The following is a 27,729-nucleotide window of genomic DNA, read 5'->3' on the forward strand; positions in this document are numbered from 1 at the left end:
CCTCCTTAGAGCCACTTCCTGAACCCACAGATTATTCTTACAGAAAGATAGTTATCCAGAAATTCCCCATTACCCTCGCCCATGGTGCATGCATGCCAGCACACACACGTCGAACACAGGAGGGCCTTGGGGTCTGGCCCGTGGCCCCCTGGGCCAAAGGGACACAGGAAGGGGGCTGTACCCCGCTGGCCCCGCGCATGCCCTTGGCCCCGCCGCCTCTGCCTATTTCAATAAAGAACTGTTCAGCAGCCCTGCGTGAAGCCTGGCCTGGTGCCAGGGTGGGGTTCAGGCCGGTGGCCAGGGCCCTGCTCTCTGATCTGCGCCCAGTCGGCTACCAGCTCAGGCTGGAGGCTGGGCTGCCGTCGCACTGGGAAGGGACAGGCTGCGCTCGCTCGCTGACCCACCCCCTAAATATGCTACGTGCTTGGCACGGGAGAATCCACCCTCAGATCATTCCCGGTGTTCAGCAGCTGCCAACCCAAGCTCGCCAAATGCCCAGGTCTCATCTGTTGACCTGCCCTTGCCACGTGCACAGGCTTGGCATGCACTCACCCATGCTCGGGTCACGCTAAGTGTCAATTCACTTGGCAGGCAGAAATTCACGCTCGGTGCACACTCCAGTGTTCAGACATGCGAGCCCACCCTGGGGGACACGGTGACGGGTCAGCGTGTGCCCGTCTGGCCGGGAGTCTGGGAACGCCACGCCGAGTGTGCAGCAGCGTGGGGCTGGCCACGCGGGAGTCAGCTCGTGCCAGTCCACATGGTTACACGCTACATGCTCAGCATGTACTGGTTCATGTGCATTGCACACCGAGAGCCCAGCACGTGCCAAATACATGCTAAAGACACAGCACGTGCTGTGGGTTCAGGATTTGCCAAGCCACACCGCTGACATGCTGAGGGCTCAGCAAGCACTACGTCTCCAGGAGAGGCCCATGCCAGCCGTCCCCGACCCCGACCCCGACACCTCACTTCACATCACTGAGCCAGGCACAGGCTGTACAGACAAGTTATTTACTTCTTCTTATAACCTTGAGCCCTCTTTGCCCTGGAAAGGGGGGTGGGCCAGGGGGCCGGGCCCAGCATGCACCCCCATTTCTTCGGGGGCTGATCCCTCCCCCAGCTGGGCCGGGTCCTGGGGCCACAGCGTCAGGCTGGCAGGGGCGGAGGTAGAGGTGGGAGAGCAGGGGAGAGCCAGTGGAGCCACAACGGGACACACAGAAGCGGGGGCACGGGGACAGGGGCCGGGACCCGGGATATCTGGGTCCGTGGGGGCCTCGCAGGCCTCGGCCTGTCTGCGGGACCGCGGCCTCACAGCAGGCGACAGGCATTGCCCACGCTGTCAGCTGAGGTGTCAAGGTCATGGCTGTAAGGGGAGTCCCAGTCCCTTAGGAAAACGGCCTCCAGCTGGCTCCTCAGGCCACCACGCCCATTCTGTGTCACCAGCAGCGAGGTGCCCGCCGTCTCCGTGAAGTAGCTGCCAGACCAGTTGGAGGTTCCTGCCGGGTGGGGTCAGAGAGTCAGAACCCACGGCTGTGACCGGACTCCCTTTCCATCCCCCTGGCGGAGCTCAGGACACTCACCGATGTAGGTGGCGCGTTCGGTCACCATGTACTTATTGTGGTTGACGCGGGCGTATGGGATCCGGGTCTGGGCCTCATCCGCAGGGACCACAAAGAGTTTCTGAGGGCGAGGGGAGAACGGGAAGGAGCGTGAGATGCAGGGTGGGGTTGGGGACAAGCCAGGGTCTGGGGTGGGGAGTGGAAGCAGGTTTGCAGGACTAGGGACTCAGCTGTTTCCCACAGAACTGTGAGAGCCAGAACGGGGCCCAGCGGAGTGGGTGTCTGCTACCAGGGAGGAACCAGCTGCCTTGTTTGCCATTCCTTCTAGAACAGCTCCTATTCGTCCTTTGGTCTCACCACAGATGTCCCCTTTTCCAAAAAGTCCTCCTTGACACCCCCCCACTGGGGCAGATGCCTCCCGGGAGGACCCCCCTATCCTGGCCATGATGCCTCCGTCCATGTCTCCTCCGTCTGGGCCCTGCCCCCCTCCCTGTGCCCTGTCCTCCTGGCTGGACCCACCGTCTCCCCGTCATGGCACAGCCCTGTCCATCTGGGTCGTCCCTGTCAGGTGACAGGTGAGCTCCTTGAGGGCTGTCTTCAGGTCCGAGGGGTAGGTCCGGGGGGGCACTTACCACCTGGATGTCGGAGTGGGTGTGGTTGTCACGCAGCGCGGCCAGGGAGTGCAGGAAGGCCCGCATGGATGGCTCAGAGTGTCCCCAGCAGCTGACCAGCAGGCGCACCTTGACGCCCCGCTCATAGGCAGCCCGCCGGAGCCCGTCATCAATGGCGGGCCAGAACCTGGGGGATTCAGAGGACAGCTTTACCTACAGCCTCACCCTGAGGCCTGCTCCAGCTTCCGAACGCCCTCAAATCCCAAGACCGCCCTATCTCTGGCTCCCAGTTCTGTTCCTGCCTCCTTAAATCCCACGTGCCCCATCCCGTTTCTGGCTCCCACTCCTGCCCCCCAAGCTCCTCATCCTGTTTCCAGCCCATACTCCCTGCTCCCTAACTTGAGAAATCCTACACCGCGCAACCCCTGCCCCAGGCCTCAGGTCCGCCGCCCTGTCCCCAACCCCCCAGTACTGTCATCCTTTCCTCTGTCCCCCCCGCCCCACCCCGTCTTGAGTATCCAAACCCCCCATCCCTGTCTCCTCTGCCTCTCCCTGTGGTTTCCCTTTGCCTGGGTCCCCTGCCTGCTTTGTGGCCTCATCACTCTGTCTCCCACTGCCTCTTCCATTCATGGTGGTCGCCTGCCTCAAGCCCCGTCCATGCAGCAGTGGCACCTGCGTGGGTGGGAGAACTCCATGGTGGGCAGGTAGTTCATGACCGCAACGTAGATGAAACTCCGGGCGTTGTCCACCACATTGAGCAGGGCCTTCAGATCTGGGGTGCGGCCACTGGGACACAGTGGTGGGGGCGCACTCTGCAGGGAGGGGGCAGTCAAGACACGTGCCTTGCCAGGGGTGCCATCATAGTGGACCCCAGGCACAGACAAATTGTCCCAAGCCAGGTCCTGTGGATTGCACTGAATTCTCAGCCTCCGGGAAAGGTTGGGATAATTACCACGTCCATTTTATAGGTGAGGAAACTGAGGCTCAGAGAGGGTAAGTGATTTGCCTAAGGTCACACAGCTGACAAATGGAGCCAGGATTTGAACCTAGGCTGTCTGGTTCCAGAATTCATGCAAGGGGCACCTGGGTGGCTCAGTCGGTTAAGCATTGGACTCTTGATTTCGGCTCAGGGCATGATCTCACGGCTCATGAGTTCAAGCCTCACGTGAGACTCTGCACTGATAGCACAGCCTGCTTGGGATTCTCTCTCTCTCCCTCTCTCTTTGCCCCTCCCCTGCTTGTGCAAGCTCTCTCTCAAAAGAAATAAATAAACATTAAGAAAAAAGAGAATTTACGCTCTAACACAGAGGTTCCTGACATAAGGGTCCTGGTCCAGCACAGATAACATCACCTGGAACTTGTTAGAATTGCAAATTCTTGGCTTGGGTGGGGGGGGGGGTGGGTGGCGTGCCTAGTGGCTCAGTCAGCTGAGTGTCTGACTTTGCCTCAGGTCATGATCACACGGGTTCGTGGGTTTGATCCCTGTGTCCGGCTCTGTGCTGAGAGCCTGGAGCCTGCTTCACATTCGGCGTCTCCCTCTCTCTCTGCCCCTCGCCTGCTCATGCTCTGTCTCTCTCTCTCTCTCTCAAAAACAAATAAACATTAAAAAAATGAAAAGAAAAGAAAAAAGAATTGCAGATTCTTGGGCTTCACTGCACACGGCATACTGAGCCAGGGTGCTGGGACGGGGCCCAGGAGTCTGGGTTTTAACAGCCACCCTCCCCGCCCGCCCCCTGCCCCAGCGCCATGCTTCTGATGCATGCTCAGGTTTAAGGACCTCTAATCACTTTTGTCCCTGACTTGCTCATTGCTGACCTTGCCTATGTACCGTACCACACCATGCCCTTTACCTATTTCTCTCCATCCTCGTGACAGATGAGGAAACTCAAGCTCTGAAGGGGAAGTGGTAACAGGGGAACGCCTAACCTTCCTGGCGAGGCCACCAGAGCAAAGGACCCCTGTAAATCATGGGTCCCTGCATCCGTGCCTTTGTGTGGCCCTCCACCAGGACTCTGGGCTTGGCCAGGTCACTTGCTCAGGGGGACCAAAAGGCACCCAGACTGGCCGCCCCAACTGGTGAAAGTCTCAGCAGCTGAAAACAGCAGCGCCTCGTCTACAGGGCTCAGCGTCTGCCACAGGCGACCGCGGATGCTGTCCAAGAGAACCTTCCACAGCGATGGAAACGTTCTATGTGTATCTGCACCGTTCGGTGTGGTAGCCGTCTGCCGCGTGTGCCTACCGAGCACTTGAAATGTGGCTAAGGCAACCAAGGAACTGAATTCTTGGCCATGTTTAATTTTAGCCGATTTAAACGCAAAGAGCCGCTCGCTATCTGGGACAGCACAGAGGCACCGGGGGCTTGCATGAACACAGCTGTGCCTCCCTAGAGGTGGCAGGAGAGAAAACCGAGGCCTAGGGAGGTTGGGACACGGCCCCGGCCCCAGACCAGGCAGAGTGAGCCAGAGTGAGTGGCCAGGACGCCCCCTCCCCATCACTGGGCAGGGTTAGGCAGAGACTGTGACAAGGCCCCTCTTCCCAAAGACTCACTGCCAGGTAGGCCAGAGCAGGGGTTCCGTTGAGACAGATCTCCATCGGTGTCTCTTGATTGTAGCGCGTGTCATAGGGCCGGGGCCAGGTTGACGGGATGGAGCTGCCCGCCTGGCCCAGGTACCAGTAGGCCTCAAAGATCTTGGTCAGGTCCCGAGCCAGGCAGCTGCAGTTGTACATGACCACGCCTAGCTCCTTGACCTGTGGGAGGGCAGTGCTGAGCCTGGGGGTGGTAGCCTGGCACCCACGGATGGCATGAACACCCACAGCCCCCTCTTCCACCCCCCTCAGCCTTCCTTCCTGCCCCTTGCCTCTCAACCTCCCCATCTTTCTGCCCCTCCGTCCCCAGCCCCACCGCCACCACCAGGACTAAAGTCCCAAGACGGGCGTGGATTTGACTCAAGCCTAAGAACTCGCCAAGTTCTGGCAAAAATCCTTTGGTTATTCTGAAGTGCCAGGTTTCCCAAACTTTTGCCCATGCTTTTGTTTCTACCCTCCACAGAACCAGCTCCTACTCATTCTTAGGGCTCGGCTGACAGCCTCGTCCTCCAGGAACCCTCTCTTGACTGCCCAGACTGTGTCGGGCATTCCTCTGGGCTTTCACGGTCCCTTGGACTTCCCTCATTTCTCTCTCTAGTGACGCTGGACTGGGAAGACAGCCACCAGGGATGTCTCAGCCACGGCTGTATCTTCAGCATCTCCCCCAGAGCTGGTGCTGTTAGGGGCTTGGGAGTTATTTGCTGAGGAAATAAAGGATCATTGCCTAAGCCGTACCTTCTTTCCCGTCTCGCGCTAACTCTTACAGATGTTTCAGCTATCATATTAGCTGTCACCTCCTTTGGAAGACTTTCGCTGATACTCCAGACTGGGTCCCCCATCCTGGCCCTGACCCTCTGGGCTGCCGCGCTGCCTGGTGACCACCCTGCCTCTGCACTGGACTGACAGTTCCCAGAGGTCCATCGCTTACCACCACGTCCCCAGTATCTCCCGGGACAGGCCTGGGCTTAGAGCAGGCACTCAGGGAATGAATAATGAAGGGCAAATTGGTGGACAGGGCCTTGAATGCAGAAGGGCTGGCAGCTGTCATCGGGGATCAGAGGAAACCCCAGGCTTCCGCGGGCGGGGGGGAAGGCAGTGAGGGCTGGGCTGGATTTGGGGATGTTTAGGGAGGCCTGGTAGGAGGTAGGAAGGAAGCCATTGCAGAGACTGGACACAGAAGATGCTGGGATGGAAGAGGGGTGTGGTTGGAGGCCGGGCGCCCTGTGGGGGCGGGGAGGGGCCGGGAAGGGTGGGCGGGCAGGGTGCAGGCAGACCTGGGTCAGGGAGCGCCAGTCCATGTTGGCGCTGCCGATGTAGAAGTGGGTCTGGTCCACCACCCAGAACTTGGTGTGCAGGACGCCATGGGTCAGCTTCTGCATATCCACCATGCGGACCTGGGCACCTGGGACAGACAGGCTGTCGGGAGCCGGCTCGGATGGCCCCCGGCCCGGCACCCCCCACGGCTGCCCCTTGGCTCACCACTTTGCAGCAGGGTCTGCAGGTCGGCCTGCGGCTGGGGCCCGTTGGGCTTGCTCACGGCGATGCGGACCTTCACGCCTTGAGGTGCCAGGGCCTGTAGCTGCCGGAGGACCTCCTCACCCTGTAGGGAGGGGAGAGCCTCTGAGAGGCTGGGCCCGCCAGCTCTCCCACCCCATGCGGCACCCCCCAAAAAAGGCCGTCTTGATTTTGCATTTCAATTTGTGATCAGGACTGAACAGGCTTTCCATTAGCCGGGACACGGAGAGATGGCTTTACAGGCTAAGCTATGAAAACCTTTCATCTGGTTAATTACTGGTGCTCTGGGCCACACCAGGGCCTCCCTGCCAGTCCTGTCCTTCCAGGGACTTCCCCAAGATCTTGCCTTGGAAGCGTCAAAGCTTGGCACCACAGGGGCCTCCATGCACCCTCTCACATGTTGGGGGCAAGGCACGGGCTGGGGATCCAGGAAGGTATAGGGTGAGGCCCGATGGTGCCAATAACTGTAAGAACGACAGCCAAGGATTCCCTGGTTCCTACTGTGAGCCGGGCCCCACCCTAAGCCCCTTCACATCTGAACTCACAGACTCCTCACTGCTCTCACTGATGAGGCAGGTCTGAGTAAAATCCCGGAGGTGCGGAGGAGAAAGCTGGCATCGGAGAACTCAGTGGTGAAGTGGGATCTGAACCCAGGTCACCTGCCTCCTATGTCTGTGCTTTGTGCTTTGAACCACTCCAGGGGGAGCCGGCGGGGAGGGAGCACTCCAATCATTTTTAACTTCTGTGATTATGTTTTCAGGCAGTGCTTGAGGAGCCCCGCAATTTTAATAAATGTTAAGCCCGCTTCTGACAAAAAGAGGCAGCAGGGGGAGGAAAACAAGAAGGGACCAAGTCAGTGTGTCTTTCAAGGAAGGGGTTACCCGCCTAGGCCGGTCCTTTTCACATCTTGAGGTTTTATGTTTTTTAAGTGTGTCTGTAGACCTTGACAAGGATATAAAGCAAACGCTGATGGGGGGGGGGGGGGCGATGGTTGTCAGAGACCGTGCTGGAATCTGCATGGATTTATTCTTGTAAGCGGCAAGTGCTAGCTATTGGCCCCATTCTATAGATGTGGAAGCTGAGGCCTGAGAGCGGCGGTGACCTGCCCAAGGTCACGGGGCTGGGAGGCGGCAGGCTGGCTTGAGGCTGGGCTGTTACCTACTCTTCCATTTCATTGTGTGACAGGGTCTGGGCGAGCAACTGCTGTCAGCCTAATCCCTGGTAACCAGACCCACACCCTGACCTTCAGAGGCCTCCAGATGACCGTGACAAACGCCCCCAGTCCAGAGCGCCATGTGAAGACAGTTGCTTTCAATCACCTGTGTCCAACCCACTGTGTGAGACGTGCCCATCTGTCTCCTGGGCTGCAGGGGAACCCCCTTCACTCCCCCCCACCTCCCCCCAATGGCTCCCACCGCCCCTGCTGCCAGCCAGGGCCCATGTTGCCAGGTACCTGCTGGGCAGAGGGCTCCTGAGTGTGGGTGTCATTGTTGGTGAGAGTCCAGTAGAAAGAGGCGATGTCCAGACTGCTGTGGGCACCGGCGAGCAGGCCCAGCCAGGCCTGGCTGGTGGACGGGTTGCTCGTGGAGGCATTGGGGAAGTCCAGGCCCTCTGGAATGCTCTCCACCAGCACTGCTCTGGGGGGTGGGGGGTGGTATCAGCCACAGGGGGCCAGAGACAACTGGCTGGAACATGAGTGCTCCCCTGTCCGTCCACGGAGGATATTTGTGTGCGCCTGTACTCACGATTCTGTGCGTCTGTGCATTTGTTCGTCTAGACGACTGGAAGGCAGGCTGCGCATGCGGCTATTTGTGCGTGTGTGTGTCTGTCCACACATGTGTCGGAAGATGCCGTGTGTGTGTCTGTGTGTGTGCTGGTTTGCTCACAGACACAGACAGAAAATGATGCTGTGGCTGTCATGGGAACAGTGTTGGGGGGAGGGGTTGGGGATGGAGGGAAGGCCCTGTGATGGTGCATTTGGGAGTCTGCGATCAGATCACCTCCCCCTGTCCCAGGCACCGGCTGTGGCTCAGGGCAGTCCCTGCTCAATGTGTAAGCCTCCGGGTCCTGGCAGGGCTCTTTCCCCCCACTGCCTGAGACCCCTCCCCCGCCTCAACTTACTCGCAGGGGTCGTAGCAGGGGGCTGGGCGCTGGTTGGGCCCGAAGAGATGCAAGTCGCCGTATTCCCATAGAAACAGCTGAGTCATCAGGGCTCCGAAGCCCACGACCGCCAGGATGAGGACCAGCAGGACCCAACGAGCTTTCTGTGGGGAAGAGGAGGCCATCAGCCAGCCCAAGGCGACCAGCCCAGCCCACACCTGAGACAGGGTGAGGGTGGTGGCGGGCTCCTACCTTCTCCGCAGCCTTCCAAGCCTCAATCTCATTCATGGGCAGCTCATTGGCGGGCTCTTCAGCAGGCACCTTTAGCTGGGGAATGGGTATGGTAGGGGGGTGACAGGGCAGCTTGGCAGGGTCTCTGCCCTCCACTGCACCCAGCCCCACCCCACGGGGCCCCAGATCCACCTACCTCCTGGTACATCAGTTTAGGCTTCATCTTGCCAGGCAGCCAGGGGATATGTGGAGCCCAGGCGGGGCAAGTGGGTGTGTCAGGGTCTCCAAACTGTGGGGAACAAAAGCTGGCACTGTGGTGGGGTTTCCGGGCTTTGGGGGAACATCACGGAAAGCAGAGTAGTGTCGGGCTCACGGGATCCATTGGGTCTCCTTGTCTGTAAGCACGGGATCACTGGCATGGGGCCCGCCACCCCAAAAGGAGGAAGCTGACCGCTGGTCAGCAGGGTTTTCGAAATCCCTCAGTCTAACGCCTTGCTTTCTTCCCATCATTCCATGGTGCCTACACTGTCCCCCTTAGCGCCCACCCTGCCCCCTCCCCCTTAGCGCCCATCCTGCTCCTCATTATTACGCTCCCTATGAGCATCTTCCCTTCTCTGAGCTCTAATATAGACATTCCCAAGAAGACCACTCCGGATGGGGTCAGTGAAGCCCCAAATCTTTGCCTGGCTTCTCGCAGCCCGAAGACCACCCAGGGAGCATTTTCCAGGTGGCTCCTCTGCCATCACCATTAGGTACCCACCAGACAGCTCAAGCCGGGAGCCCGGAACCATCGGGGCCTCACCGCCAGCCCCCAGCCCATCCCCCGAGCCATCCTCCGCCACCTTACCCCGGAGGGGACTCGGTCTCACTCCGCAGGCGGCAGCTGCTACCTCCGCGGGGCCCCAGCTTCTGCCCCAACAGGCTAAGCAGGGGCGGGAGGAAGGAGGGGGCGGGGCCAGACGGGGCTCCGCCCACTGCAGCGGGGAGTCTGCGCAGTGCGCAGGCCGCCCGGCTCACCGCAGGGAGAAGGGGGGCTCCGGTCCCCCAGACACGGTCCCGCCAACCTGGCCGGGGTGCGGGGAGTACATGGCTGGGGGATGGGCTTTGCCACCCATATCCCCCAGAGCCCCGGGGTGGGGTAGGGAGGGTACAGGTAAAGAGGAAAAGAAACCCCGCATCTTGTCTACAAACCTTGTGAATTTTTGTACCATGGGCATGTATTACCTAGTCAAAAATAAATAAAATTGTTAAAAAAAAAAACCCGTATAAAATGTCAATTATACTCAAAAAATTTTAAAAGCCTTATAAAGTGGAGCGATCAAGGTTGAATAATATGATTTTCAGAGGTAGCGAATAAAATCAGAAGACACAACTCAAGCTATGGGGTTGGGAAGGGGGGGGATGAGCGGGGTGGTGGAAGGAGACTGTGGGTTTTCTGTTGGGAGTCTGGATAACTATTTAATTTCTTAAAAAAAAAAGCCAACTGATATTTTGATAGGGATTTTAAAATTTTTGTTTCGGAAATCCAGGCTCTGGCTGGAAGATTAAGCAAGATTTCCCATTTCCCATCTCCTTTTTCCCAAGCAGGATTTAAGACCACCGCTGACGAAAAGAATTGAAGAACCCCTCCCCGCCCACCTTTCCCAATACAACAGGGGCAGGACGCCCTCCCCTCCGTCCGCGCAAGAAGTCAACAGATGGATGCAGAAAAGGATGATCACTGAGAGATGCGACAACGTCAGAAGGGGTTGCCTCGAGTGGCATTTGGGGTGGGTGAGGATTGCTTTTTATTGTACGCCTATTTTCTTTTTAAAAATTGTGCAATATAAGCGACTTACAGAAAAGTAGAGGAAAAAAAATCTCTGTGCAGATTAAGAAATAATTATAAAGCCAACATAGGTGTTGCGTCCCACGGCACGCATTACTGAGATTTTAAAAAAGAAGGAAAGAAGAAAATTGCAAAAGGGAGCTAGGTTCCCCCGCCCTTCCGCGTTACCGGAAGATCCAGCCTACACGTGAAAGGATAATTTGGAAACCCCTTCACCCACAACGTCAGATCCCAGATTGGCAAGGGCTGAGCACAGCTAGATCCCCTCCTCTCATTGCAGGGAGACAAATGGGGATGGGCCAAATGGATCCAGCAAGAAATGGTAACAGACCAAGGTTATTTGGAACTTCAGAGGTCACCAGAAGCAACAGAAAACAATCTTAGAGGTGGCTGACCGCAGGGTTGCCAAGTGGGCGAGGGGAGGCTTGGGGCAGGAAACATTTGCCTTTTATTTATTTGCAAAAGCCTTGGTGACAAAGGTTTTATTGAAGAACACGGGGTTGAGGGGCGCCTGGCTGGCTCAGCCAGTAGAGCCTGTAACTCTTAGTCTCGGGATTGTGGGTTTGAGCCCCACTTTGGATGTAGATAACTCTAAAACAACAACAACAAAATATGGGGTTGGAACCGCAAGCGATGTAAAATTAGGGAAAATAAAGTGAACAAAAACAAAACTGGGGGAGAGGTTGGGCACGGAGGTGCGAGGCATGGGATTGGGCACAATGAGGCCGAGAATTGGAATGGCCATTAATACACCAAAAATAGGTAGAAACTAGCATGCACTTCATTCAGATTATTAGTGACATTTTGGCTTTCAACTTGTATGGTGATTACAGGTCTGAAACAAAGGGTTTACTTTTAATTTCTGCTATATTTTTATCACAATACACCTAAGGAGCAACTGGGTGGCTCTGTTGGTTAAGTGGCCAATTCTCAATTGTGGCTCAGGTCATGATCTCACGGTTCAGGAGATTGAGTGCTGCATTCATGAGGTGGAGCCTGCTTGGGATTCTGTCTCCCTCTCTGTCTCAAAATAAATAAACTTAAAAAATGCACTTAAGGAGTTTAAAAAAAAAAAAAGCAACCAAAAAACTAGTAGGGTGCCCAGGTGGCTTGGTCGGTTGATTTGGAGTCTGATTCTTGATATTGGTTTGTCATGATCTCAGGGTTGTGAGATAGAGTCCCGAGTTGGGCTCTGCTCCCTCTGCCTCTGCTCCTCCCCCACTCACATTGGTGCTTACTCGCTCTCAATAAATAAATAAATAAATAAATAAATAAATAAATAAATAAAATGGAGAGGTAGGTTAGACTGTAAGGCAGTTAATACTGTGGATTCCAGAGCCAGATGCCTGACTTGAATATGATCCTCAGTGCTCTTGTGACTGTTTGACCTTGAGAAGTGACAATGAATCTGTGCCTTAGTTTTCCCATCTGTAAGATGGGCATGGTGAGAATAGTACCTACTTTTCATAAGGCTGTTCGTTAATTTTACACATACTTACTGAGTATCTATGTACCAGCTATTGTTTGAGGCACTGGAAATACCACTGTGAACAAAACAGACACCAGGGAAGACAGATACAAAAATAAGTAAATTATGTTAGAAGGTAATACATGCCATAGAGAATCAGGGAAGTGGGACGGGGTTGGGGGGGAGGAGTTGGGATTGTCAGGAAAAGCCTGAGAAGGGGATACCTGGAAAAAACTTCAAGAAGGGGAGGGAAGGAGCTACATGGACTTCTTAGAGAGTGTGTCAAGCAGAGGGAATAGCCAGTGCAAAGGCCCAGAGGCAGGAGTGTGCTTGATGTGTACTGGGAAGAACAAGAAGGCCAGTGTGTCTGTAGTGGGGTGGGCTGTGAGGAGGAGAGAACAGTCAGAGGGGTGACAGGGCCAGATTGTGCAGGGCTGCCTGGATTGTGGTGAGAAGGTCGGGGCCACGGGTAGGCTCTGACCAGATTGTGCAGGGCTGCCTGGATTGTGGTGAGAAGGTCGGGGCCATGGGTAGGCTCTGAGCAGAGAACAGACATGATCTGCCTAGGGTGTTGTAGTTGGTTGACTGCTGGTCTCAAAAAAAATATGTCCAATATGGCCATAATCTCCAGGACTTGTGAATGTGACCTTAGTTGGAAAAAGGGTCTTTGCAGAGGTCACTAAGGATGTTGAGATGACATCATCCTGGATTATATGGGTGGGCCCTAAATCCAATGACAAGTGTCTTTAAGAGACAGGAAGAGAAGAGACAGAGGAGACCACGTGACCGGGGATGCCGAGATTGCTGAGATATGCCCACAAACCCAGGTATGCCTGGAGTCACGAGAATCTCCCCTAGAGCCTCAAGGGGGGTGTTGGCCCCGTCAACACCTTGAGTTTGGATGTCTGGCCTCCAGAATGGTGAGAATACATTTTGGTTGTCTTAAGCCACTCAATTTGTGGTAACGTGTGATAGCAGCCACAGGAAACTCATTCATGTGTTTGCAGGCTCCCTCTGGCTGTGTGGGGAACAGACCTGTGTGTGTGTGTGTGTGTGTGTGTGTGTGTGTGTGTGGTACAGCCAGGGGTTTGGGCCCAAACAACTGCCACGGATAGTGCCCCAATAGCTGATCTGGGGAAGGTCAACTTGGGAAAAGGCCAGAAAGAAATGAAATGAACGAACGAACGAATGAATACATACACTGCGTGTTGTGTGTTCTGAACATACACAATTTGAGAAGGGACTCCTTTGAACTAAAGGGATTAATATCTCTCAAGTGTATAGAATGGACACGTGAGAGGTTCTCAATAAATGTGATTGTGTCAAGGCTCCTGACAAAAAAAAAAAAAGAAAAAGAAAAAAGGCACCATTTTCCCCCTGCCACCCCCAAGACAAGATGCTTTTTATTGTAGGGCTTTAGTGACCATTTAATTTTTTAAATGCATAGGACTTGTGTGGAAATTAAATTATGAGGCTCAAGCTCTTAGCTTGAGTGCCCTTTCCTCCATATCACAGTCTCAAAAAAAAAAAAAAAAAAAAAAAAAAAAAAAAAAAAAAAGCTTTAGCTGGATTAAGTATCCAGCATCCCTATCCCGATCCCTGGGAGGAAGGGGACGCAGGGCAGGGTGAGATCAAAGGTGGGAGCAGACAGCTAGACTGACAGAGCTAGGTTGGCAGGTGCTGGGCATTTTCCTCAGCTTGGCTCAGTTCCTGTGTTGCCAGTAACCCAGAACCCCTACGGGGTCCCTGGGCAATGCCCAGGTTGATCCTTATGCTCTGCTTCCTTGGTCATGGGATGTACCTCTGTCTGCAAGGGTGCCCCTCCAAGCCCAGAGGATATCCCTGGTCCCTTGGCTTGTGCCCTGCCTGCCTTGGAGTGTGACACTACAGCCCACAGAAAAGGAGGAAGCAAAACCCACTGGGTTTCAGAGACACGTGCTGGGTCACAGCTCCCTGAACACCCCTCCCTTGGGTGGGGGCAGGAGATTTGATCCCTCCTCCATACCAGTGTTTTATGTTGCAGAGTCTAGGGTTCAAATCCCACTTGTCACTCTTACTGAGTGACCTCAGGCATGGGGCTTTACCTCTCTGAGCCTTGCTGGCTCATCTATAGAATGGGGATCGTCTCATGGGGCACAACTCATGGGTGACTCAGTCGGTTGAACGTCTGACTTCGGCTCAGGTCACGATCTCATGGTTTGTGAGTCTGAGCTCTGCATCGGGCTCTGTGCTGTCAATGCAGAGTCTGCTTTGGATCCTCTGTCCCCTCTCTCTGCCCCTCCCCAGCTTGCACGCATGTGTGCATGCACTCTCTCTCAAAATAAATAAGTAAACTTAAAACAAAAACAAAAACAAAAAAGGGTGGGGGATCATCTCATACTCATCTAGGGGGTGGAGGCTTGGTGAACTCTGAATGGTTTAAGGGGTGGGTCTCAGAGTCCTACCGCCCTGGGTTCAGAGCTTAGCCATGTATTCCTGGGAACCAAGGCTCCCTTCTCGGAGCTTTACTTTCCTCCTCAGACCAATGGGGAAACAAATATACCAACCTCACGTTTGTCAATGAACCCATCCATGGGAGACAGGCAGCATAGCAAATCCCCCAAACAAGCTTCTTGGTGTCATCTGTGTATCCCCTAGTACTCTGTACACACTTTTAGCACAGATAGACTTATGTGTCCCTTAAAAAGCTAAGTCTGTGCCCAGCACATCACAACCACTCAATAAATGTTTGCTGGCAACAGAAGAAATGGGGTAGAATGGAAACCTTTGAAAAAAGACGTTCACAGGGGTCTCTCTAGACCCAGTGACATTTTTTTATACACAATGATAACCAGCTTGTGCTCTAAGCCCAGAGCAGATGGGTGGGTGCAGATTACAGCCTTTCAGCCTGAGAGTAAAATTCAAGGTCAGTTTAAGTTTGATTCAAGCCACCTGAGAGGGCAAAGGAGGGTGCAGGGCCAGTTGGCTGCTGAAGCACCAGACTACACCACAGGAAACATTTACAAACCTATGGGCCTTCCATATGGTTCAAAACAGAAACGTTCTTGTGTTTGAAGGAGCTGATTTTCACTTGATTGTGCAGACCCCTTCGGACTGAACAATCGCCTGAGGTCAAGTCTACAGAAAACGGAACAGAGCACTGGTTTTGTAAACTTTGTTTTGTTTTGTTTTGAGCAGTAGAACCTTTATTTCAAAGGACCTTTAGAAGGTGCCCTTCCTAGGGAGAGAAGATGCTTGGTCTGAAAAACAAATGGGTAAAAAACAACAAAGTACATCATGATTGGTGAATATTTCTGAGTTGGAACTCAAAAATCTAAGCTGTCTCATCCCTGCTCAAGACCATTCTGTGGCTCCCCACTGCCCTCAGGGCCAAGGGCAAACTTCTTACCATGTCCTCTAGGGCCCAAAGCTGTCACTTCATCCCTGAATTTCAGCTTTGGAAGCTCCCTCGTCTCCTAGATGTTTCTCTCCAGGGGTCCCCAAGCCCCTCACGCCCACCATGTCCTCAACTGTCCTTAGCATCTCTCCCAAACCTGCTGCTCTTCTGGGTCCCCATTTCAAGGACAGCTATCCTATTCATCCTACGGGTCTCAGCCTATGTGTCACTTCTTTCAGAAAGCACCCCTCCCCCCCCACCGCCCTGCCTCCCCTGGAGTCCTGGGCATCGTCCTGGACCCTCCACAGCTTGTCCATTTGGCATCCTGAAGGTCTCTCCCACACACACCCTTTTTCTCCCCTCCACAGCCTCGACCTGCCCTCTGGGATTGAGGGATCCCACTCCCACTGGGATCCCCACTCCCGCCACCTCCCTTGGTTCCCAATCTCTATCCAACCCTTTTAGTCCCCCTCCATCTGAATGGAAAATTGTTCCTTTCCCGCTCAAAAACCTATGCCCCCCACCACCCCCTGGTATCCTTAGGACAAAGTCTCAGCTCCTCACTGTGCTTCCCAGAGCCCTGAATGATCTCCCCTTAATAACCTCTTTGGTTTACTGTCTCATTTATGTCCCATCCATATTTAATATCTTTCAGTTCCCTGAACTGAAACCACACTTTTGCCATCAAACACTCCCACAGCTGCTCCTCCTGCCCAGCACACCTTTCTCTCCTCTTCCTGTTGCTCATTCCTATCAGCTCATGTGCCACCTCCCCTAGGAAGTCCTCCCTGACTCCCGGGCTGGTCCAGAACCACCCCCCACTTTGGGTTCCAATAGTCCCTAGGCTTCTCCATCCCACATGACCTTTCTGCTTCCCCAGCCCCAGCCCTGACCGCTCTGTGCTGTCACGGCCTGGTGATGGGTTTGTTTCTCCCACTGGACTATGAAACCCATGAGGGCAGTGCTGGGCTGTCTCAGTCGCTGCAGTGTGCCCATTACCACCCAACACAGGGACAGTAGGTATCAGTTCATTCATCTAGTCATTCAACTAGTATTCAGTGACTACTCACTGATAAGGCCTGTGTAGAAACTGGAAAGATAGCACAAAACAGAAAAAAACAAAATCCTAGTACAGATGACATTCTTTTTGGGGAGTGAGACAATAGATAGACGCATGAAGCATATAGTATGTGCCTTGGAGAAAAACAAGTAGGGGAGGGACACAATAGCCTCACAATTGAAAATGGTGGATGGGGGTGCCTGGCTTATTCGGTAGAGCATTCAACCCTTGATCTCAGGGTCATGAGTTCAAGCCCCGCGTTGGGCGGAGCGCTTACTTAAAAGAAAAAAACCACTAAGTGTTAGGGGTGCCTGGGTGATTCAGTCGGTTAAGCGTCCAACTGTTGATTTCGGCTCACTGTTCGTGAGATCGAGCCCCACATTGGGCTGTGCACTGGTGGCTTGGAGCCTGCTTGGGATTCTCTCTCTGCCCCTCCCCTGCTCATTCTCTCTCTCAAAATAAATATTAAAAGAGAGAGAGAGAGAGAGAGAGAGAGAGAAAGTGGTTGATGTCTCAGTTCAAAAATAACACCACCGCACATCTGGGGGCAAGGCACTGTTCTCCCCATTTCGGATGAGGCAGTAGGGTTCAGGGAAAACTCTGCTCGGGTTGTACAATCTCAAGTCTGTCGGTATGGAGTTCGAACCCGGGGCTCAGTTCTGTTCCAGGATACCACGATGTCGGAAACCGATTCATGAATGTAACATACAGGCAGAATGTCTTTTCCTTGCCACCCGGAGGGAGGGCAGGAAGTGGGGTGAGAGGGCAGGGCCCCTTGTTACTGAACCGAGCGCTGCTGGAAGCACTTTACGTATTCAGTTTCTCACTGAATTAGCCCTTTCCTCAGCCCCATGTGACGGATGAGGAAACTAAAGACCCAGAGAGGTTAAGTCATTGGCGCAAAAGGACACAGCCAAGAAACAGTGGAGCCAGGATTTGACCCTGAGCTGCCTCGGGACCCCAGGTGTAGACAGCCGCCTCTCCTGTTGTTCATCATCTGTAGATCCGTGGCTGTCCGCCACCCCTCCCCACCAACCCCAGCAGCACGTGAACCAAGAGGTGGCACTGGCTTCGCAGACACTCTAGCAACATCTCCTCTCCCTCCCAGACTTTGAGGGGGATGTCGGAAGCTTTCTCCAAATATAAAGGATATGTGAGTGCAGCTTTAAGCAGACAGCTCTGGTGCTCCTTCTGGCCAGGTTGCTCTGGCCGATCCATCCTTGGTCGAAGTTCTGGAGCTGCTGCCACCGTTTCATGTCACATCGTGTCACATCAGATTGAGTCTCTCTTCTCCAAATCCTCCCATGGCTCCCGTCTCACTCAGAGTAAAGCCAAAGTCTTGTCCACGGCCCATGACATCCAGATGATCTGCCGCCTCACTCCTCTGGCTTCATCCCCACCCCTCTCCCCCCTCACTGGCCTCTTTGCTATTCCTTAAGTATTCTACGTGTGTCCCCACCTCAGGCCCTTTGCATGTGCTGTTCTCTCTGCCTACAACGCTCTTCCCCGTAGAGCCTCGTCACTCTCTCCCCTCCTTCACGTCTTTGTTCAAATATACCATCTAAGAAGACCTTTCCTGACCACCTTATTTGAAACTATAACCCTTACCATGCATTCCCATCCCTCTTCTTTTCTCTTCCCCCTTCTTCTAACACATCATAGAATCCACTTACCTGTCTGCTTGTCTTTGACCCTTGCTAGAATAGAAACTTCACGGGTGCAGGGATCTCTTGTCTGTTTTGTTCACTGATGTGTCCCACCATGCCTAGCACAGTATTGGGCATGTAGAACATGCTTGATAAATATTTGTTGAATGAATACCTTGTGTTTTTATCGCCATATTGCAGATGCAGCAACTGAGGCACAGGGATGTTAAGCCACCTGCTCAAAGCCATGAAACTTTTTAAGTACTAAGTGCTAGAACCAAGATTGGAACCAGCGTTCCAGCCCCCAGGCACACATTGCTAACCACTGTCTCACACTGCCTCCCCAAGGCAAGTCGAGTGAATAAGATACTTACCTCTCTACCTAGGCATTCAGCGTCGCTGAGGTTGGACTGAGGTGTGCCGGGACCTGCCTCATCTCTCTGTACCCCCGATTCTAAAAGTCAAGGGAACCTGGGTCTAAGCTAGCTAGTCTCCCCCCACCCCACACTACTCCTGGATTCCCACTACAGCATCGGCTCAATGCTCTCGTTTTGGGGGTGGCAGATCACTCAATCCAACAAGGGAGAAATAGGGATTAAGTATTTACCCAAGCAAGGTTTGTGATGGCCGATGGGCCACCCCCTCAGGTGTGGTGACGTGGCAGAGATGAGAACATGGAGACTGTGACGTGGGGTGGCGTGGGTGGTTGCCATGGCAGAGGGTATCATGACACAGGGAGTGTACCGACACCATGGGAATGATGAGGGCACCCGAGGGGAGGGGGGGAGGTGACAATGAAGAGGTGATGAAGGGGACCGCATGACGGTGAGGGTGACATGGTTAATAACATTATCAGTCCAAATCTCCACATCAGGATGAGCATATCACAAGAATAAACTTGCAGAATCCTCATAATCGTCCTTGATGTAGGTGTCCTTGTGTGCGTTTTACAGATGAGGAAGCTGAGATTGCAAAGGTGTGATCAGGTGGTCAAGGTTATCCAGGGTTTAGCGGTGGAGCTGGGATTCTGGCACACGCCAGGATGGGACTCTAGCCCATACGGTGGTGAGTATGTGAGAGGTGACACGGAGAAATGACGGCAACACGGAGGCAAGAGAAACAACTGGAAGGCAGAGTGGCTCCTTATCGGGAAAACTAGAAGCATGAGGCATGGACGGTGACTGTTAGGAAGCAAAGGTGACATGGGAGGAATGGAGTGAACATGACACAAGGGAAGGGTGACTGCGATTTAAGGAGATGGTGACAGGAGGCGTGTGAAGGTGACATGGGGGTATGATGACGACTTCAGTGAGGACTTCATAAAAGAAAAATAGCAACAAAAGAAGACAGCAGGTGACGGAAAGCAATGGTGACTTAAAGGGGGAAGGCTGCAACGTAGGGTGGCAATAGGGACTTAGAACGAAAGCGAATTAAGGCGGCTGACAGCGACATAAGGAGGGTGACGCCGACAGAAGCGGGGTGGTGACGATTTAACCGGGGCGCGACACAAGGGGAGGAATGGCTACATAAAGGGGCACTGGATGACAAAAGGGAAGAAATGAATTACGGCGGGAAGGACAACATGAAAAGGCTAACAGAGGCGCCGCGCCCCCAGATCGCACAGTACCTGCACTCCGCGTCTCCCACTCCGGGACCCAGCCCCGCACGCACCTTGCCGGCTGGAGCCCCGCCCGGCCACCCCCGCCTCGCACAGGCGCACTCCGGCGAGACTGCGGGCTAGCGGGGGCTAGGCATGTGCCTTTCTCATTGGCTGCGCTCCTCGCTAGAGCGGGGCGGAGCGAAGCGCCTGGGAGACCGTGGGAGGTCACGTGACGGTTGCGGCCACACTCTCGCTGGTGGCGGCCCGGTGGGCTAGAGCGGCCGCGGTCGGTCGGTCCGGCTTCCGGCGATGGGGGCGGTGCTTCCGGGGCGGGCAGCCGGGCCGAGGGAGGAGGGTCTGACAGTTGGCGCCGCCAGGGAGGGAGGGCGGGCGGCGCGAGTGGGCGCGGGCAAGGAGGGTCAGGTGAGGCGCGGGCCATGGGTGGTGGGACTGGGCCGGATGCGGAAGGGATGGATGGCGTTCTGGTTCTGGAGTCATTCTCGGCGTCGCTGTGCGGCCCGGACAAACGACTTCTTTCTCTGAACCTCAGTTTCCTCCTCTGTAGAATGGGGGCCAGAATCTGGCATAGCATCCTCCCTCTGGGTTGGAGTGAGAGCTCAGCTCGTGCATGTTGGAGACCCTAGTTCAGCGCCTAGCACACTGCACACTTCGTACTATACTTTTGTTAGTACTGTACTGATGAAAATGTTTGCGCTTGGCATGGAAGATCTGGGTGTGGGGGCATGAAATTGGAGGCCGGCAGATTTCGGTTCAAGTCCCAGCTCAGCTTTGTGGCAGTGAGCCTGTGCCTTAACCTCTCTGAACCTCATTTTCCTTATCTGCAGAACGAGGGCTAATAGTACCAATATCATAGAGTCGTTGTGAGGATGCTAATGAAATGTGCATGTGAATCCCTTAACACAGGGCTTCGTACAGTATTGAGTAAGAGCTCCATGTATTGGGACTATGATAATAATGACTCTGAGAGTTACCGGTGTAGCTGGGACTTGCAAGGGAGTAAAGGGTTGGAGGAAGCCCAGAGACAGCAATAGGAAAAACTGGAATCTGGAATTGGGCAAATCGACGCCCTGCCACTTCCTATTTGACCAATTTTGCCGGATCTCCTAGATTTAAGTTTTTCTTTTTTTTTAAAACCACTAATGCATTTTCCTCCAGTCAGTTCACTTGAGATGGACATTTTGCATTGCTGTACTAATGGAAAACCAGCATTGCTGGCTGTGAAAAAAAGGAAAACTTAACCTAAAATGCAGCGGAAGTAGAATAGTCTATTAAATTGTAGACAGAAGCTGAAAGAGATTGAAATAACCTGTGCTTTGCGATTCCACAATGCCACGGACCCTATCAAGTTATACTCTGTTCTCCACTTGCATTTGGCACGGGACTGACAAAAGTCAGTGACTGTCCTACCCTTTCTCTAGCTCACCGAAGGTGCATTTATTTAATGCGTATGTACATAGCACTTATCTCCTGCCAAGCGTTGTTGTAAGCACTTGGTGTTTATGAACTTGCTTCATCCTTCTAACCACTGTAAGAATAGATACTCCTATCCTTCTTGTTTTAGAGTTGAGGGGAAGTGAGATCCAGAAAGGTTCAGCCACTTGCCCCAGGGTCAGGGTTCAGAAGTGGTAAAAGGATTTAGGTCCAAGCCTTTTAAAAAAGGGCTTAGCAAGGGAGTCTGATACATGGTAATTTCTTGAGTTTGGGGAATTGTCACTTTCTATTATTATTAACGTTCCAATTTTCACTGTTCAGAAAGTCAGCGCTGGAGATGGGCTTTTAATGAAGGAGAGAGGCAATTGAGTCCAGCAGGGTGACCTCTGCAGCTGTAGGGAGAGGATACCAGTACTCAAAGGCTTCTGGTAAGCATTAACTGGAACCTTGCCAAGACTGAGCACAGTGCCTGGCTTGTAGTAATCGCTCAACCAGTGTTAACTCATAGTCATTGGACTGACTTGGGTTCAAGTCCTGGCTTATAGTTATTTGCTGTGTGATCCCGGACCTGCCACTCTCGTTTGTAACGTGGGGATCGTTTTAGGGGCGCCTGGGTGGCTCAGTGGGGTAAGCGTCCGATTCCAGATTTCAGCTCAGGTCATGGTCTCGTGGTTCATGGGTTCGAGCCCCACATCGGGCTCTGCGCTGATGGTATGGAGCCTGCTTGGGATTCTCTCTCCCCCTCTCTGCCCCTCCACTGCTTGCGCGCTCTCTCTCTCTCTCTCAAAAATAAAAAACGTTCAAACAAACAAACATGGGGATCATTTTAACTTTGTTCCCCAGGTGGTTGTGGGGAGACACTGAGCTGTGTATATTCAGTGCCTGCCGAGGAAACATTCAACAAGAGCTACTGAATGGGCCCTGGAATCCGGGAGAACTTGTTTTCAAATCCCAGTAAAGTCACTTGCTAGATGTGCCATTTGGTAAATGACTGTACCTCGACGAGTCGGTTTTTTTTCATCGATTAAGATGGGGCTAATAATAGTGCTCAGTCATGAGGAGGTTGTGAGGTGTCGACACGATGCCTGGCTCCGGTCCTGGTGCATAGTCAGTGCTCGGTACATGAGATTTGTTTTCCTGTCTGACATATCGAACCCTTGCCATGCCCTGCTCTTTGAGAGATGCTGGTTGTGCGGTCTTTGGCCAGTGGCAAAATCCAGAGGGGAAAGTAGATCTTAGCAGTCAGGTACGGGGCAGAGTGATGTCTGTGGTCACGTTCATCAGTAAGACATGCAACCAAAGCCAGAGGTGGTCAGGATGAACCCTCGCTGGAGGTAGAGGAGAGAGTCTCACATCTGGTGACTTCAGGAGAGCTTCACAAAGCAGGTGGCCAGGCAAGCAGAGTGAAGGAGAGCTTGCCAGGAGGACAGGATAAGAAAGCATTCTGGGCCCAGGTGACCTGCTGTGGGAAAACCAGGGGGGCAGGCAAAGCCCTTGGGTGTTAGAGGACAGGCTAAGGTGGGATCCCTGGGAGATAAGAACAGCCACTGCTTCTAGACAGTTGGAATGCACAGGCACCAGTTGGAATGCACAGGCACTGCCGCAGGTGCCCCGTGCATAGAAACTCGCCTGGCCTTACAGCAGCCCTTCAAGGGTAGTACCATCTGGACCGTCCCTGTCCCTATTTACAGATGAAGACGCCAGGTTGACTAGTGAAGTAACCTGTTAAGACCACACAGCTAGCATGTGGCCGAGCCAGATTTGAACCCTGCAGTCTGGTTCCAGCGCCCTTACTCTTCTACTGTCTCTCCTGTACCGTCAAAATGGGGACAGTCTGCTCAGGGGCAGACTGTGGAGGACGCCGAGAAAGGGTGAGGGAGAAGGATCAGAATCGGGGGCTGAGGTGGGTAGAAGAGGGCAGAGGGGCTGGAGGAGAGGGCAGGGCTGGAGAAGGACAGGAGGGCTGAGTGGGAGGTTTGGGCCCGGGCAGCGTGGGACGAGTGGTCCTGGAGACCGATAATGTGGACCCATCAGGCAAGGAAGTTTTTCCCTTTTAGTTTCCTTTCAGCCCTGCTCTTCATGTTCAGGGGAAAGTCTCCTCCGTTGGTGCTGGTATGTCTTTAACAGCTTCCGGGCACCTGCAGTCTTACCTAAGTGGACACTGGTTTCCCATTTCTCCTCCGAGGCCCCTCGTGAGGCGGTGGGCCACCCGTCTGCGCTCAGCTCCCCCACCCTCCTCCCCTCCGCTCACTCACTGCAGCGCAGTCTCAACGGCTCCGTGCGTGCGGTCCCCCTCACATGCCAGATGGGCTCCTGCCTCAGGGCACTGGACTTGCTGTCCCTTTTCCCAGAACACTCTTCCTCTACAAGACCACGTGGCTCGCTCCTCCACCTTCTTCGGGTCTCTGAATGTCACTGTAGAACGGTCTCCCCTGTTCCCCCTGTTTAGAATTGCAGCCCCTCCCTTCCTGGTCCTCCAGGTTTTCTCCATGACACCGAAGGCTTTCTGACTCACCGTATCCTTATCTGTTCTGCCTGTTTACTTCTCTGTCTTCGCCTCTCCCCAGTCTCCACCTAGATGCCACACTCTGTGTTTTTGTTCCCCTCTGTATCCTTAGCTCCTAGAATAGTGCCACGCGCATAGTAGGTTGTCAGGAAGCAGTTTGGGAATGGCTGACTAGTTATGGTTAAAGTCTTGAGCGGGGGTGTCTTTTGTTTTCTTTTTCTTTCTTTTCCTTGCTCATTCCAGCCAGAAACTTTTGAGGTGTGTGGGAACAGAGCTGCAGACATTTGCCGTCCCTGGGCCTTGTCCCAGGCAGCAGTGATAGTTGTGGTGGCAGCTCTATCCCAGGCTGACTTCCTGCCAGCTGTTCCAGGCTATTCCTGGGCTGTGAGCCCCCAGCCCAGGAACGCTTCTCTGGCAGGCACACCGACAGGCAGCAAGGGAGGGACGTACGTACACTCACAGCCCGTGGCGACTCATGGGCCCTTCTCCCCTCGTTCTGTCTTCCAGGCTCCCGGGAGCAGCACCAGGGCCAGGGAGACAATGGTCTCAGTGACTATGGGTGAGTCTGTGGTCTTGTCTCTGGGCTCCCTCTCCCCACTGTCCTTGTTGAGGTATGACCTTGGTGAGGGGAGACGAGGTGGGGGAGGGAGGGCCCGGTCACTGGCAGGAACAGCTGTACCCTGAGGAACGTGGAGGCGGGGCCAGGGCCTCTCCGCTCTGTGTGTTGGCCTCTGGACAGCATGGTCTAGCCTTAAAGAACTTGTGTCATGAAGTCCAGCAGCGCCTGGGTTTTCTCACCTATAAAATGGAGATACTAACAGTTCCTTACATCCTAGGATGTTGTAAGGAGTAGAGAGCTTGTTGCACATCAGATCTTGGGCATGGTTCTTGACAAATGTTAGCCGTTATTATTCTCATGAGCTGTGTCTCTGTATTCTCTCTAAGCCCGTATTTTGGGATTGCCCAAGCACTGAGGTCAGCTGGCAGCTTTGCAATTTTTTGAGATTTGTACATCTAGAAAAGTACATAAAACGTCGGAAGAGCAATTAAGAAGCGAACATCGGAATACATCCTTCACGATTCCATTTACGTAAAGCACAGAAACAGCCCAAACCAATCTGTACCATTAGAAGGTGGTGGTTGCCCTCGAGACGCCACTACACAGGGAGTTGGTGGGGGGGTGGGGGGGTGGGCGTGGCTTCTGGGATGTTGGAAATGTTTTATTTCTGGATCTGGGTGCTGGTCTACAGGCGTGTGTTGGTTTGTGAAAATTATCGACCTATGTGTACCCTTGTATGTGTGTATGTTCTAGTTCAATACAAACGTTTTAAAAAGGAACCATCCAGGGGCGCCTGGGTGGCGCAGTCGGTTAGGCGGCCGACTTCAGCCAGGTCACGATCTCGCGGTCCGGGAGTTCGAGCCCCGCGTCAGGCTCTGGGCTGATGGCTCAGAGCCTGGAGCCTGTTTCTGATTCTGTGTCTCCCTCTCTCTCTGCTCCTCCCCCGTTCATGCTCTCTCTCTCTCTCTGTCCCAAAAATAAATAAAAATTAAAAAAAAAAAAAAAAAAAAAAAAAAAAAAAAAAAAAAGGAACCATCCAGGCCAAGAAATACAATGTTGCCAGCCTCCCCAGAGCCCATCCGAGTCACAACCCCCTCGCTCCTCCAGATGGAATCAACCATTATCTCATCTTTGTGATCATTTCTCCTTGCCTTTTATAGTCGTACCACCAATGAGAATATTCCTATTCTTTAGACTTTGGTTTTGAACTTGGGGGAACGAAATCGTGCCTTGTGTTCTCTTGTGTGTGGCTTCTTCTGTACCACACAACATCTGAGCATCCCCTCTGTTGCCGTGTGTAGCTGTGGTTCTCTCCTCTGCGCTGCTGTGTGGTATTTACTGTGTGAGTGGCCGCCCTTTGTTTACCTGCCTCTGTCCGTGGCTACTGCATTGTTTCTGGGTTGGGGCTGTTACAGACAGACTGCTGTGAATATTCTAGTGAATGTCTCCTGGTGTGTATAGCAAGCCATACCTCACTGAGTCCATGACCCACGCTGTTGCCCATCTTTAATATTTCGGAAATGGGGGTGCTTATGGCCATTTTATTGGCAGTATGTTTTCCTCTTCAGTAGGACATAAGATGATGGTGGGGACCTGATGTGGGGATGTTGGCAGTTCCTTGACTTTCTGCTTCAGGCAGCTAGCTACCCCCAAATGATGTGGCACCTTTTTCCTCCTTAATAAGATTTTTTAAAAATTAGTTTTAGAGAGAGGGGCTCCTGGGTGGCTCAGTTGGTTAAGGGTCCAACTTTGGCTCAGGTCGTGATCTCATGGTTCGTGAGTTCGAGCCCCGCTTTGGGCTCTGTGCTGAGAGCTGGGAGCCTGGAGCCTGCTTCAGATTCTGTGTCTCCCTAGTTCACTGCCCCTTCCCCACTAACACTCTGTCTCCCTTTCTGTCTGTCTTTCAAAAATGAATAAACATTAAAAAAATTAAAAAAATAATTTTAGAGACAGCGTAAGCAGGGGAGAGGGACAGAGAGAGAGAGAGAGAGAGAGAAAGAGAAAATCTTAAGCAGGCTCCACACTCAGCGTGGAGCTGATGTGAAGCTTGATCCCACAACGCTGGGATCATGACCTGAGCCGAATTCAAGAGTCAGACGCTTAACTGACTGAACCACCCAGGCTCTCCCCCTAACCTTAATAATAGTTTAATTAAGATACAATTCACATTTTATACAGTTCAATGGTTTTGTGTTTTTTTTTTTTTTCAACGTTTATTTATTTTTGGGACAGAGAGAGACAGAGCATGAACGGGGGAGGGGCAGAGAGAGAGGGAGACACAGAATCGGAAACAGGCTCCAGGCTCTGAGCCATCAGCCCAGAGCCTGATGCGGGGCTCGAACTCAGGGACCGCGAGATCGTGACCTAGCTGAAGTCGGACGCTTAACCGACTGCGCCACCCAGGTGCCCCGGTTTTGTGTTTTTAAATAAGCTCCACACCTATCATGGAGTTCAACATGGGGCTTGAACTCCCAACACTGAGATCAAGAGTCGGATGTTTAACCGACTGAACCACTCAGGCACCCCCGCTCAGTGGTTTTTATCCATGGAGCTATACAACCATCATCACAATCAATTTCAAAACCTTTTCATCACTCCTCCCAAACGCCCATACCCATTAACTGATAGTCAAGTTACTCTCTTTTCCTCATCGGCCTCTCAAAACTACTAATCTACTTTCTTTTTTTTTTTTTTTTTAATGTTTATTTATTTTTGAGACAGAGAGACAGAGCATGAACAGGGGAGGGGCAGAGAGAGAGGGAGACACAGAATCTGAAACAGGCTCCAGGCTCTGAGCTGTTAGCACAGAGCCCGACGCGGGGCTCGAACCCACAGACCGCGAGATCATGACCTGAGCCGAAGTCGGACGCTTAACCGACTGAGCCACCCAGGCGCCCCTACTAATCTACTTTCTGTCTCTGTAGTTCTCTGTAGATGTTTACCTGTTCCAGCCATTTCATATAAATGGAATCATTTTGTGGTGCCTTTTGATATTTAGACAAAGTTGCCTGCTTTTGGCTAACAGAACCCAGGGCCCCATGCCTGGGCAGGTGGATGGTGCCTGTGCAAGGCAGCAAAAGCCCCCCTTCTCTGGGCTGGTGGGGGAGTCCTGAGGGCATGAGCTCCTCACCTGCCTCAGTCCTGGGGAGATGGGCTTGTGGCCAGGTGGGCAGGGGCCTCCCTGGGAGAAGAGTGGTCCCTGGGCTTGGCCTGAGTTCTGGATGGCCACCAAGACTGGAATCTCTTTCCCCACTCCGAGGCTCAGTTGTCTGATAAGCAAAATGGGCCTAGCAGTAGCAGACTTCTTCTCATCTAACATAGCATGGATTGTTGGGTGCCATGCTATATACCTTGAGAAAAAGTTTCACCAGTTAAAACCACGGCACACCATTGATTCTGAGGTGGATCTTAGTTTCAGAGGTGTTAAAATGTGAAAAAAAAAATCTTTTGGAATTAGTGATCTTATCTAACACACATTGGCCACACCTAGTTTGAAAGTCACACCCAGGAGGCCAACAAAGAAGTTTCCAGACAATAAACTTTCATGGGTGGGTGCCTCCTTGGTCTTGACCTTGGCCTGGGTAATGGTGGTAGAATAATAGAATAATAACAATGATACTACTACTACT

The 27,729-nt window shown here is 53.2% G+C and overlaps 2 protein-coding genes across 8 annotated transcripts in view; one reads left to right on the top strand and one right to left on the bottom strand.

Annotated features, from left to right (window-relative positions):
- Positions 1 to 1,000: 1,000 nt before the first annotated feature.
- Positions 1,001 to 19,690, bottom strand: PLD3 (phospholipase D family member 3). 4 transcript variants are annotated; one of them, XM_047078038.1, is made up of 14 exons: positions 14,909 to 15,725; positions 11,933 to 11,977; positions 9,797 to 9,829; positions 8,802 to 8,894; positions 8,627 to 8,701; positions 8,396 to 8,538; positions 7,728 to 7,911; positions 6,239 to 6,359; positions 6,034 to 6,161; positions 4,721 to 4,921; positions 2,846 to 2,985; positions 2,195 to 2,360; positions 1,584 to 1,683; positions 1,001 to 1,499 (listed from the first exon to the last, which is right to left on the bottom strand). In XM_047078038.1, exons 4-14 carry the CDS (start codon positions 8,826 to 8,828, stop codon positions 1,312 to 1,314), a joined length of 1,473 nt encoding a protein of 490 aa, XP_046933994.1. In that variant the 5' UTR covers positions 8,829 to 8,894; positions 9,797 to 9,829; positions 11,933 to 11,977; positions 14,909 to 15,725; the 3' UTR covers positions 1,001 to 1,311. The 4 variants fall into 4 exon arrangements, with proteins under 4 accessions (XP_046933994.1, XP_046933995.1, XP_046933993.1 ...); XM_047078039.1 differs by lacking the exons at positions 9,797 to 9,829; positions 11,933 to 11,977; positions 14,909 to 15,725 and adding an exon at positions 19,611 to 19,690; XM_047078037.1 differs by lacking the exons at positions 9,797 to 9,829; positions 11,933 to 11,977; positions 14,909 to 15,725 and adding an exon at positions 9,453 to 9,767.
- A 236-nt stretch (positions 19,691 to 19,926) lies between these two features.
- The window catches only part of CUNH19orf47 (chromosome unknown C19orf47 homolog), a 36,328-nt gene continuing 28,525 nt past the window's right edge, over positions 19,927 to 27,729 (top strand). For 3 of the 4 annotated variants that reach the window (XM_047078042.1, XM_047078046.1, XM_047078044.1), the window contains exons 1-3: positions 19,927 to 20,006; positions 21,357 to 21,463; positions 24,049 to 24,100. In XM_047078042.1, coding sequence (XP_046933998.1) covers positions 24,082 to 24,100 — 19 coding nt within the window. In that variant the 5' untranslated portion in view covers positions 19,927 to 20,006; positions 21,357 to 21,463; positions 24,049 to 24,081. Of the gene's footprint in view, positions 20,007 to 21,159; positions 21,464 to 24,048; positions 24,101 to 27,729 lie in introns of those variants that run through there. The other variant, XM_047078043.1, reaches the window with a different exon arrangement.

This window comes from Lynx rufus, unplaced genomic scaffold, assembly GCF_022079265.1.
Source record: "Lynx rufus isolate CCGP_SWC_20201006 ecotype Redwood Valley unplaced genomic scaffold, mLynRuf1.p SCAF_16, whole genome shotgun sequence".
Classification (NCBI taxonomy): Eukaryota; Metazoa; Chordata; class Mammalia; order Carnivora; family Felidae; genus Lynx; species Lynx rufus.

Excerpts from the sequence above, each read along its gene's own strand:
- PLD3 (XM_047078039.1), bottom strand. The coding sequence starts at position 8,828 with ATGAAGCCTAAACTGATGTACCAGGAG. Across the intron at positions 2,361-2,845 it reads GAGTTCTCCCACCCACGCAG|GTTCTGGCCCGCCATTGATG; the intron begins GTGCCACTGCTG and ends TGAATCCCCCAG. Across the intron at positions 1,500-1,583 it reads CGAACGCGCCACCTACATCG|GAACCTCCAACTGGTCTGGC; the intron begins GTGAGTGTCCTG and ends CCCACCCGGCAG.